At 35.5% G+C, this 12752-nt stretch overlaps 1 protein-coding gene across 2 annotated transcripts in view; it reads left to right on the top strand.

Annotated features, from left to right (window-relative positions):
• Positions 1–12752, top strand: part of UBR1 (ubiquitin protein ligase E3 component n-recognin 1) — a 60259-nt gene that overhangs the window by 15348 nt on the left and 32159 nt on the right. Inside the window, exons 4-20 of one of the 2 annotated variants that reach the window (XM_066188129.1) lie at positions 48–158; positions 1472–1602; positions 2606–2744; positions 3280–3342; positions 3640–3763; positions 5500–5607; positions 6076–6164; positions 6958–7056; positions 7710–7867; positions 8502–8601; positions 8868–8996; positions 9210–9390; positions 10293–10354; positions 10571–10681; positions 11620–11685; positions 11795–11896; positions 12498–12561. In XM_066188129.1, the coding sequence (XP_066044226.1) occupies positions 48–158; positions 1472–1602; positions 2606–2744; positions 3280–3342; positions 3640–3763; positions 5500–5607; positions 6076–6164; positions 6958–7056; positions 7710–7867; positions 8502–8601; positions 8868–8996; positions 9210–9390; positions 10293–10354; positions 10571–10681; positions 11620–11685; positions 11795–11896; positions 12498–12561 (1837 nt within the window). Of the gene's footprint in view, positions 1–47; positions 159–1471; positions 1603–2602; positions 2745–3279; positions 3343–3639; positions 3764–5499; positions 5608–6075; positions 6165–6957; positions 7057–7709; positions 7868–8501; positions 8602–8867; positions 8997–9209; positions 9391–10292; positions 10355–10570; positions 10682–11619; positions 11686–11794; positions 11897–12497; positions 12562–12752 lie in introns of both variants that reach the window. The other variant, XM_066188128.1, reaches the window with a different exon arrangement.

Raw genomic sequence — 12752 nt, 5'->3', positions numbered from 1 at the left:
TGCTTTTTATGGTCATATTTCATGACTGTAACACATGGTTTTTCCAGATGCATAGCTCCACTGGAGGTGGATTTTGTGACTGTGGGGATACAGAGGCATGGAAGGCTGGACCGCTGTGTACTAAACATGAGCCTGGAGCAGCAAGTTCTCCAAAAGAAGTAAGAATGTTGCTTAAAGTGAAATTAAAATATATTGTAAATGTTACCTTCTTATTTTAAAAAGTGCTTATTCCTGTATATGAATGTATATGTATTGTATAACTCATGTAACAGGTTCAGTCAAGTTGAATCAGGATTTCCTTGGTCAAGGTGTTTGGGATCAAACATATATACTAGGCATCCTTTGGGGTTTTTTTTGCTTTTTGTTTGGAGGCAGTTTCATCTACCTGTTTTGTGCACTTGAGTCTTTCATTTGTAATTAAAATTGCAGTCTCTCGTTCTTTTCTTTGCTAAGCATATTACTCAGTTCTTATTTACAAATAATTGGTTTCCCAGCGGTTAAAAAATGTTTAGAAGTTTGATTTTAATATTTTCTCCTTTCTACATTACTGTGTTACTGAACAATTGCATTTGTCAGTTACTTCTGGTGCGTGATCTGTCACTACGACTAAAAAAATTTTCTGTGCCTTGAAACTAGCCTCTTATGCCAGGATGTCTCATGGTTATTGTAGGTCATAAAGGAGCATATTAACAAAAAATGTGCCAGCTTACAAAGAATTCTTAAAGCGAATGTAGGCAAATCAGATGCTTCAGGTGAAATTTGGGGGTTTTTTAGAGTCCTTCTTTCTGAGATAATCAGGATGAAAAGCCTCGGCATTTTTCATTGCAAGCAGACCCCTAATCCCTGATGGTTTTGTAGCAAATGTACTGTTATTTATGTTCTGGTCAAAAAGTCAAATGGAAAAGGAATAAAAAGCACTTGTCTTACAGGAAAATGAGACAAAATTTTCCTTCATTTTTTCATCCTTCTTTTTGAAGAAAGTTAATGAATTTCAGAGATAAAAATGGTTGAAGCTGCAATAAGGAGTAATTTTTTTACCACTTGGAGCTTGTTTCTTGGTCTGCACTGCTAAGTTTTTATATCCATGGGAATGCAGAAAGCTGTTAACCAGCTTTTTTGAATGCAAGATTAAAAAAAAAAAGTGAAGCTCACACATTTGGTTAGTCCTTTCATAGTCTAGTCCTAGATAAAACATGGATGCATAAAGAAAGGTATAGGAAACTGTTGGAATACTACTGAGAGCCCTTGGGATGAAGTAACTTTGAAAAGAAGAAATTAGGTGAGGTTAATTTGCTTGAAAATAATGAAAAGGATAATTTCCTGATTAGAGTAGAAGTATGTATGTATAACTTACAGTATATGTGTACACATTATAGTATAATTTCCTATTATATTAATAAGGTACTCTACCAACCCCCTTTTAATTTTTTTCTGGGTTCTTTTCCATATGAGTATATCTCATGTTTTACAGAACTCTGAATGTCAGTTGAATGAAGAAATTATGGAGCATTCTAGGAGAGTGTTTCCCTCTGTGATAAAATACATTGTAGATATGCTTGTCTGGGAGGAAGAGAAGGAACTGCCTGTGGAGCTCACCATTAGGTAGGGAGTATTTCCAGCTTTCTTTTCAATGCATTAGCAACTTGGATTATAATTTTGCCTGGGATATTCTCATACTCATGCAGACATTAATGCTGAAATCCCTGTAAGCATCACTGTGGAATGTTTGACCTAGAATTATGTGGAGAAAATATTTTGATACTTCATGGGAAAAGAAGTGTGTGACTGTCTTCCATCAGTCACTGAAGGGAAGTGCTCCTGTGCCAGCCTGATCCATAGTGAAGCAGCAGGTCTTAGTGCACAGGGGGAGGAAGTGTCAGGGGTGGCGAGACCCACCAGATGCCATTGGCTGTCTTGGGGGAAACTGATGTGGTGCTAAGGGACAGGGGAGCAGAACTGATGTGGCAGATTTTCCACAGTGCTTGAGAGAAAGATGTGGACAAACCTTGTCGGGAGGTTTGTTGCGATAGGACAAGGGCTAATCGTTTGAAGTTCAAGGAGGCTAGATTTAGAATAAATACAAGAAGGAATTTTTTACAGTGAGGGCAGTGAAACATTGGAACTGTTTGCCCAGAGGGTTGGTGAATGCACCATCCCTGGCAACATTCAAGGTCAGGTTGGATGGCGCTCTGAGCAGCCTGATCTGGTTGAAGATGCCCCTGCTCATTTGCAGGGGAGGCTGGACTAGATGAACTTTAAAGGTCCCTTCCAGCTCAAACCATTCCATGATTCTATGAAAATGGAAAAAGGCTGTGTATCACATTACAAAACAAATGGGTTCATAAAACAGCAGAGAAAGAAAATTAGAAGAGAATATTAAATAACTTCAAAACTTCTCTTTCGTACTTGATACATAATTTCTATGGCTTTTTCTGACATAGATGGTGATGGGGGTGTCATTAGCATGAAGAATATGCTTGATTTACTTGCATAACTGTCTTTATTGTATTTGACACTGCTTGAGCTATCAGTTAAGATCCATTTGATAGGACAGTATTTACAATTTTCCTTTTATTTGTATGATATGTTAACTTTTTCCCAGCAGAGAGAAGGTAGACAGCTACTACTGTGTCCTTTTCAATGATGAACACCATTCTTACGATCATGTCATCTACAGCCTGCAAAGGGCACTTGGCTGTGAACTTGGTGAAGCCCAGTTGCATACGACTGCCATAGATAAAGAGGTCAGTGCATTTGGGATATCAGGGGGAGTCACCTTCTAATCATTAGGAGTTACTCCTACTGTCACTTGATTACAGAATCTTTGTTTCTGGTTGCTGGAGCTTGAGGAGAAAAAGTCACATGGGTGAGCAGCTCTTAGTCAACACTTATTTCTCCGGTGTGGAGAACTTGTTTCGGAGGCACATACCTCTGGTTATACTCTGCTATTTCATGTACTTTGTGGCAGGAGGAAAGTTCATATGGTTTGTATTTAAAGTATTCTGCAGAAATCTTTCTCATCTTTTTTAATGTATACATGAATTTTCCTTATTTAGTAATAAGATACCCAGACTTTACGTGGTTGTTGTGTTGTTAATTTGGATAGCTTTTTTCCTGCAGACAATTAGGTTAATTCTTATTTGCTTCTAGATGTTTAATAGCACTGAGAATGATGTTGGGCCCTGTTTTTCTATTATGTATAAAAAACATAGCAAGGATCAGACTTGTGATGTTTTGGGTTTGCTTTTTGGGTCTCATGCTTGATATTTTCTTAAACAGGGTCGTAGGGCTGTTAAAGCAGGACATTATGCCTCTTGTCAGGAAGCAAAAGAAGAAATTAAGGTAACTTCCTAATGTATTTTTCACAAAAAAGCCACCCCATACCAACCTAATTAGTATTAATACTGAGCACTTATTTGTGTGCTGTACAGTCTTTAGCTCAGTACTTCCATGGTTTTATAACTTGCTGTGAACTTTATGGAATTGAATTTACTCCACCACATTTGAGATAGATATCTTCAGAAATAAATTGTCAAACGTTTTTCTTTATTTTGCTTGGGAGAGATGATGGGTAGGTAAACAAATAATGAAATTATTGTTATTTTATTTTATATGTGCTAATATTTACCTGACTCCTAGAGGCATTCTGAAAACGTTTCTCAACGACCACTTCACGTGGAGGTTCTGCATGCTGACGTTATGGCACACCAGAAGTTTGCCTTGCGCCTTGGTTCCTGGCTGAACAAACTCATGAGCTATTCAAGTAAGCATTACTGGGGTTTGTTACAATAATGCCATGCCAGAATTTGAATGAATTTAGCAGTGTTATTATATATGATTGTCCCTTAATTAAAATACTTTGATGTTCTTTCTAATTAGAAAATTAATAATGCAGTAGCATGGGTACTGATGTTTGTTAGTGAGGTTATGATTAGCAGTACTTTTCTGCTCCTTCTTGTTGAAATAAATGTATTTATTTCCCTGATGGAGCACTATCTCAAAGTTTAATTATTCTCACTTTCAGCATCACACACTCAATGTGTGACTCCTTTTTTTAAAAGCTGCCCTCTTCAGTGCTGGTGGAAAGCCACAGAACATCTCTATCAGTGAAAACGTACATCCACTGCTTACATTAATTCCTGCTTCAAATTTGATAGCTGTGATTCATTAGGAAGTATCAATAAAACTAGTAAATTAAAACCTTAATTGAATTTTTTTCCCAGTAGTGGAAAGTCTATTTCAAGCTTTCAAACTTTGTTCTGGTGTTTCATGATGCTTGCGGTTTTAAAATTTTCTGAATCAATGTACTTTTGGTTTGTTACTGTTTTTTTCATACCTGTGTCTTGCCGCACTAAAGCCATAATAAAATTTCTCCACACAGTACAAATATGCATAGATAAAGCTCTACTCACTCCTTACCCTCCTTGATAGCTAAATTTGGTGGTCTGCTTTAGCCCCTTTGTAAGCTTAGTTAATAGAGTGAATTTCTTCCCATTTTTTCTGAATGCTTGCTGATCTTTCACTTGAAATACATAGATCAGAACTGTACCTTTTTGTAATTCTTTACAGTGTTTTACAAGTTTCAGTGTTCTGTTCTTTTCAAGTTTGTATTTATTTTGCCAGTGGTATTTTCTTGCTGTTCTGAATTCCTCAGACAGTTCTTTTAATCAGAACAAATTTTTGAGTGTGGATTATTTCAAATTTTCTAGTGAAAGTTTGATTTTTTAAATCCATGTAAGTTAACAGATACTTTTATGTTTCAGGAGAATCTTTAAGTACAAAGATTGAAATCAAACATTCCTGTTCTTCTTCTGTATCATATACACAGAAGCTTTATGAGCCTGATGTTCTTTACTCAGCTGGAACTTCTTTTTGGTCTGGTGGTTCCTGTTCTTTTCATGGTTTTGTTTCAAGCGGTAGAACATGAATCAAGAAACATTTAATAATGTTAATTTCCAGGTTGTCAGAAATTTGATTCATAACTCTTCACTTCTCCTTTTCAAATTAGTTACACAAGACCTCATTTTGGAACATAAAAAACATGTGTTGACTGCAATATGTTGATCCCCAAAATTTCATCAAGTACTGTATTTACAGATAGGTGCAAGAAAATATAAAAGAATTTCTGAAATTCTACGAAAGACTGACTTTCAAAGCCTGAGGCAGTGACCAGCAAGCCCTGAGCATTTCTGTGCAGACACAGTAAAGGCTTCTTATGGATCTGGTTTGCAAAGCTGTCTAAATTATTTTCATTTTAAAATACTCTTCTGCATCACAGAGTTTATTAAATTAGGTAGGCAAAAATAATAGGAAGAAAATAGTAAGGCAAAGGGTTTGTGGGAGTATGTTCATTGAGAAAAATTGTTAAAAGTTATTCTTACTTAAATGCTTTTTTTTTCCTTCTTTAAAGTAAGAGAATTCCGTAATTCTAATTTTCTTGTGTCATATAATTTAATTATTGAAACACTGTTGTACAAATGAGTAATTTCATCCCTTTAGGTGACTTTCGCCAGATCTTTTGTCAAATATGTCTCAAAGAAGAAGCTGGATCTGAAAAGCCCTGCTTTATAAGCAAGTTGATGCTATGGGATGCAAGACTTCATAAAGGTTTGTGTATCCATGTTGCCATAAACTAAAGATTTGTCAAATTAATTTTTCATGCGTGTAATATATGGGTAGATGAAGTGCTATGCATGTAGAATTACATTTCTTCATGGTTTTTATGTTACAGTTTTTATACAGCTTTAATTTTTCAGCTGAGCTAATTTATATTTGGGATGTAATTTGCACCTCAGTATGTCCTGCTTTATGTATCTTGAAAAATCTTTTTACAAAATGCAGCCTGACACTGAGTGGCTTGATGCTTAACCTGTGTTTTAAATACATACCAAAAAATGTCAAACTCCCCCTCCAAACTAATAACTTTGTTCATATACTTCATAACCACTTCAAGGCTTTTAATGATTTTTAATTATAGTTTAGTTATTGGTTCCTTTTTTTTTTTTTTTTTTTTTTTCCACAAAAAGCTGCATCTTAGTACACCAAAGTGACATGCATTGTATTGGCTCTTTGCAGGGGCAAGGAAGGTTCTTCATGAACTTATCTTCAGTAGTTTTTTCATGGAAATGGAATACAAAAAACTTTTTGCTGTTGAATTTGTGAAGGTAAATGGTTTAGTTTTTATGCTATGAATTTGTACTAGCTTTCTGAACTTTCCCCCCAAACTGAAAACTGTTTCAATATAAATAATGAATATTAAATAAGCAGAGCTTCAATAACTAGCTCAGCCTTTATGGAGTGTAGTTACTTAATTCCTATGTCACTGGTTTGTTCCTTAGACTCATGTAGGGGTTTGTTCATTTGAATGCCATATTGTTAGTATTCTGTGTGTCTTTTGAAATGCCAGGTGAACTGCAACTGAAATTGGCCTTTCTTCTTGAAAATTAGTAATTAAGAAATGTACAAAACATAAGACAAGGTTTTTGTTTTAGGGTTAGACATTTTAATTTTGGTAAAGATGATTGATACTTCTTGGTTTTCTCTGGACTGAAACAAAGCAAGCAAAGACTTCATCTTTTAAAGATAGTTGTTGAGCAATTATCCATGCAGTGTACTGCAGGGGGAAGACTTGTTTTATAAGAATTTGATGTTGTTTTTTTTTCTTCAGATATTTAATTTTTTTTCAGATATTTAATATTTTTTCAGGGGAATACTGGTTGTAGGAGAAAAAAATGTTGGTTCCAATCTGGCAAATCAGTTGAATTTGTGTTTATCTTCAGTATTAAGGCAGCGGGGGCCATATTCAATTGCTTTGGTGCATCGAGCACGTTGTGCTGCTTCTGTTGGAACTGTGTCTGTTAGGTGGGAGAAACACTTTGAGATATAATTATTGTGAATAAAAAAAGTAGACATTTTTACTAACATTTGTTTAATGTCCCCAATACTCTCTTTTTCTAGTATTACAAGGCATTGCAAAAGGAATACATCAGTGATGATCATGACAGAGTTCTCTCTGTGACAGCACTCTCAGTTCAGATGTTCACTGTACCTACACTGGTATGTACAGCCTGGCTCTGCTAGAGGTGTAAAATAAGTTTGAAAATTGCTAGCAGTGCCACCTTTGCAAATTGTTGTATTTTGTAGGGAGTCTTTATGCGTTGCTGAGTTGAATGTGAATGATTTTGAGATTTGTTAAGGCCAAAATGAGAGCAGGAGCTTGAGTTGATGTAAACATTCATTATAGAACATAGAGGGAATGCAAATAAGTATTCTGCATTAACTTTGTGTATTTATTTACTGCTCACGTTTACCTGTCTATGCAACTTTAAAAACGGGGTAAAAAACAAGGTGGTGAAAAATGGTTAAACGTCTTCTCGTGGGGGTGAAATATAGGGTGGAAATACATCTATAAATTTTAAAAGTTATATGCTTCTTGGCTGAAGTATTAATGTAAAAATTCTTTTCTACATGTTCTTTTTAGAAAAAAAACAGCAAATCCATTATATGGATGCTGTCAGAATTGAACAAACGTATGAAGTTGATGGCTGTTATGTTCCTACGCCATAAATGCTGTGGGAGATTTTTTTATCTTGGACTATTAGCAAATGCTTAAAACATTTTTTAATCAAAGATTGGATTCAAAGGAAAAATATTTTGATGAAAACATTTAACAAAGATAGAAAGAAAAAATTTTCACTTTGTTCATGCAGGCCCGACATCTTATTGAAGAGCAAAATGTGATCACCACCATTACAGAGACACTCCTAGAAGTGCTTCCAGAGTACTTAGACAAAAATGATAAGTTCAACTTCCAAGGCTACAGTCAGGACAAACTGAACCGGGTATATGCAGTAATATATGACCTCAGGTAAGTGTAAGGCTGAGAAGCTAGAGCAGCTTTAAAATATTCGTAGTACAATGAGGTGTTTCAATTCAGATCTGATGGTAAAACTGCTTTAAAATCAAACCCCTCAAAATACACATATGAAATCTTAATGTTTTCTTTTTCAGTGGAAACTTAAAATTTTTAAATACCAAAATTACTTGTATAAACACATTTTTTGATTTTCAATTATCTAATTGCATATAGTATTTATGTTAATAAATAAAATGTACCTACTTTAAGACCGTATGGGAAATTTGTCTCCTATTTGCTGTTGTTCTGGGAAAGCTGTATAATCCTCATCTGCATAGGGTTTTCTAATTTTACTGGTACCAAATTGCTCTAATAAACTGAGTAATGTAAGACCAAACCACCCCAAATACCTTGGAATAAAAAAAAAAAATCTCTTAATTTCCAATGATGGAGTCGCACCAAGGTGCTAGTAGTCCTAGGATTTGGGGAATTTTTCTGAGTACTTTAAGATGGGGAGGATGATGTAATTTGATGATGTAATTTGTGGTATCAAAACAATTGAAAACAGTCATATTTCAAGAACACTTGAAATACAAGCATAAGAGGAGTCTGAGCAGAGGATGATAAATATTTTTTTTGGGGACAGGTATGTCTTAGTCAGCAAGCCTACAGTATGGACAGACCGTCTGAGGGAGCGTTTTTTAGAAGGATTTGTTTCTTTCCTAAGGATTCTAACTTGCATGCAGGTACCATACATTTAAATAATTCCTTTCTAATATTCTGTTAAAAGATACTACAGCTCCTCTTTTTTCCCATAATATTACAATGGATGTAAACATGCAATTACAATGTTACATTCTTCAGTCTCTCTTTTGGATGAGTGAAGAAATCATGTTTATAGAAGTAATACTCATCAGATTTAGTTACATGTATTTTGATTGTGGAATTTTCTGTTGTGTTAAGCATGTGATCGCTGATTTAGACAGAGTATTTTGTGGGATTTCCATTTCAGGGAATGGAGGAGATAAAAAGACAGATTGGTCAGCACATTGAGGTGGACCCTGACTGGGAAGCAGCTATTGCCATACAGATGCAGCTCAAGAACATTCTTTTGATGTTCCAGGAGTGGTGTGCCTGTGATGTAAGTACATCGATTTTCTAGGATTCTTGCATGCATGCCTTTTGTAAATCCTCCTAGCTTTTGAAATAGCAGCTTTTACGGAAGCTTGCTATTGTTCAATATAGTTCTCTGCAAAAAAGTTGTTCTGAAAGAATTAATCTGGGTGTGACAAAGAGAGAAGGGAAGGACTGTATGATTTTTAAATATAACCTCTGCATGTATTTTAAATTCTAGGAAGAGCTGCTGCTCAGGTCCTACAGAGAATGTCATAAAGCTGTGTTGAGGTGCAGCACAAACGGCCGCACTCGGGAGAAGACAGTATTTCACTTATGTGGCCATACCCTGGAGAGCAGACCTTACAGAGTGTCTGCAGATCCTGTCAGCATACATTTGCCACTGTCTAGGACTCTTGCTGGTAAGTGATGTGTTTTGCTTGCTGTTTAAACCATGTTTGTCATCCATCTCTATTTCTTTACTCCAGAAAACATTTGGATTAAGTGCTTCGCAGATCAGTTGCTCTCCTACTTTCTGACATTCTCATGATCAGGAAGATGTGTTCCCCATATGTCCCACTAAGGGAAGGTTTTTCTCAAAACAACATTTCCATGGAGCTCGTAGATTGTCTTTTTAAATGGAAGAAAGAGAAGTCAGTCAAGAAGGAAAAAAAAAAATCCTTTTTAATGAGATCCTTAGTTTTCTCTGAAGTGTTTCTGGTTCTGTTTCTATCTGCTTTATCTAACTGAATGTACATTATTACTGTACTTGAGTTTATTTTCCAGCCATATATATCTTTGGACTGTTAAAATGCTCTTCCTAAAAGACATGTTTGCACAATGCCAGTACAGGCTTCCTGGCAGAATACAATTGCTGCTTTCTGTAGAATACAAATGAAATCATACGCTATTATGAAGCTGTAGCTTCTTTATCACATCATTTGATACCAAGATACTATCTGTTAAGCCTTGTAGTGTTGAAATTCGTTTACTACTGATGTATGATTTAAATGTGAAATAAAAAATTTGCTAATATTATATAGCTTCTCAATTTAGATGGTGTTCATTCATTCATTCATTCAGTGTAAATTTATTAATAAAATAATGGATTGTAAGGATATCCATAGTCTTTGCACCGTGATAATGTTGCGATAATGTAATAGACTTTCTGTCTTAAAAAAAGGGAAGTATGAAGTCTTTCCTGAACAAACTTGGACTTCTTTTCTGTAATTCTCTGAATGGCAGATGATTTAGCTAACTTTTAGAAGGTGTTGGAGAACCATCACTGATTTTATTTTCTGATTCTTCTTCCTTGGTTTTGTAGGTCTTCATGTACGATTAAGCAAGACTGGAGCCATCTCAAGATTGCACGAGTTTGTTTCTCCTGTAAGAGACTATTTTTTTTCCCCAAGTGCTTTTGTGATTTACACTCTAGAAAGAAAAAGCCTCAAGCTATATCCTCTAACCTTGATGGCACACATACGAGTGACTTTTCAGCTGTCAATATATCTTTGTTCATTAGGAGTTAGACTTTTAAAGCCACTGGCAGGTTTATTCTGAGGTGTTTTTTAATTTTTTTTTTTCCCCTTTTTTAAATTCTAGGAAGAATTTCAAGTGGAGCTGCTAGTGGAATATCCTTTGCGTTGTCTTGTTCTGGTTGCACAGGTTGCTGCGGAGATGTGGAGAAGGAATGGGCTCTCCCTGATAAGCCAGGTACCCCTTACAGTGTTCAGTGGTGAGCTGATCCTATCAGTGTTTGCAAGGGTTGCTCAGTAATGCTGCCAGGGCTTCATCCAGTGCAGAGGGAGGTCACGGGATCACTCCTACAGTAAATAGAAAAGCTTCTAGGTGGAAATTTAGGTTACATGGTTTTATTTCTAGCTTCAGCAATGGCTTACCTCCCTGTCTTACGTGGGTATTTTCATTTCTGTTATGATTCTTTCTTACTCTGTGAAGTAGTATTAATATTGCTGATGTCTACTTGTAAGCTGCTTTCAGATATCATAATCACTGCATAAGTACTTCTTAGTACTCTTGCTTATAACATAAAATGTTAGAAGTTCCTCATGGTGTGTGGAAATTATTATATATAAAAGTTAAACTATTTTAGTCTCACACTAAACTTTTGTGAACCCTATACATCTTCTGATGTGCTTTGGCATACAAACATCTTCAATACTTGTGACGTCTATTGCAAGAGTAAAGGTAAAGGGAAGAGTCTGCTCTTGCGTTTGACTCCACTTTGGGATGTTTTTGTTGTAGTTGAGTTTTTTTCTTCTTTGATGGCAGAAATTCTCTGCTAACCTTCACAGGACCCTTTGATGAAATTGAAGCAAATCATGGTAAATCCCTGCAGAATTGTCTTTCTGAGAACTGGAGTAGGAGAAGGAGGATGTTTTGACTTAATTCAGTAGCGGCCATTGGAGTTATTTCCTGTTGGAAGGGGGTGTGAAGTATAGGGTAGACTTTTTCTGGATAGGTAAAAAAAAACATTTTTCACTTCCATTAAAGTATGTATTTATTTTGAAAGAAATATGGACTTTTCTTTACTCAGTAGAGGTGTAGTATAGTTAGAACAGCCTCAGAGGTTAACTGATGCACATTTGGTAGTATATTACTTTATAGCTCTATTTTGTTTTCCTGTGTCTTAGGTATTCTATTATCAAGATGTTAAATGCAGAGAGGAGATGTATGATAAAGACATCATCATGCTCCAGGTATAATGTTCTGAATCATTGTGTAGTTGTAATTTTTTAAAATTTCGGTTAATTTTGCATGATTTTGAAATAGCAAGTGATGTTCATATTAATTTGGGTTTTTTGATAGATAGGTGCATCTCTTATGGATCCAAACCAGTTTCTCCTGCTGATACTGCAGAGATATGAGCTTGCTGATGCTTTCAAAAAGATCAAACCCACCAAAGATCAGGTGAGTAGCAAATTTTTGTGCTGTTTAATTTGTCAGCTTTAAGTGTATGAAACATCAATAAGAAAAACCAGCTACTGTTTATAACTGCATTTTTAAGGCCACACTAGAAGTCAGTAAACACAGGAGCTGGTGGTTAGGTAAATATTTTGTATTTGGAAGTTGTAGAGGCTTCCTCAAAATTAGCAAGCAAGTTTTGTCCCTTTCGGACCTTTATTTCATAGGGCATCTGCCGAAGTCCACAAATTCTTCACTGTAGCATTTCTATTTCTCTTAGGCTGTGTTATGTGCTTTTATTTTAGTTGGAAGTTTCTTGGGTTGTTATGCTTCTTTTTGTGGCTTGAACTTTGATACAGCCCTTCATTTGGGATAATTTTTTTAGCTGTTGTTTCTTTTTTGCAAATGAATCTTGTACTTGAGTTGCTGTATGATATCTCCTCTACCAGAGCAGGCTTTTTCTAGCTTGTTAGAATGGAAATTTCATCCTAGACTACAATGCTTCAGCAGATAGATAGGAAGGCTGAGCTCAGTGTCATTTGATGGATGGATTTTTTCTGCACTGTAGTTTTTGGTTTTTTTAAACTGATTTTTCTCATTCTTGCAGGATTTGATTAAGCAATATAATGTTTTAATAGAAGAGATGCTACAGATTCTCATCTATGTTGTGGGTAAGTTTCATTTCTCTGTTTTTGTAGTAATGGATTATTGGTTTGACAGCAGGCTTGATGATTTTCTTTAACAGATAGTATAGAGAGGATACTGGAGAGTGCCTCTTTTAAATAGGTGATTCAATAACACATTTATCATCTGGAAGCAATAGGAGTTGGACAGTGAAAAAAGCTGTTAGGTAACTTCATGA

The sequence above is a fragment of the Chamaea fasciata genome, unplaced genomic scaffold, assembly GCF_029207755.1.
Source record: "Chamaea fasciata isolate MVZ Bird 193981 ecotype frontalis unplaced genomic scaffold, bChaFas1.0.hap1 SCAF_7, whole genome shotgun sequence".
In the NCBI taxonomy this organism is placed as follows: domain Eukaryota; kingdom Metazoa; phylum Chordata; class Aves; order Passeriformes; family Sylviidae; genus Chamaea; species Chamaea fasciata.
This window is presented reverse-complemented; position numbering and strand designations above follow the sequence as displayed.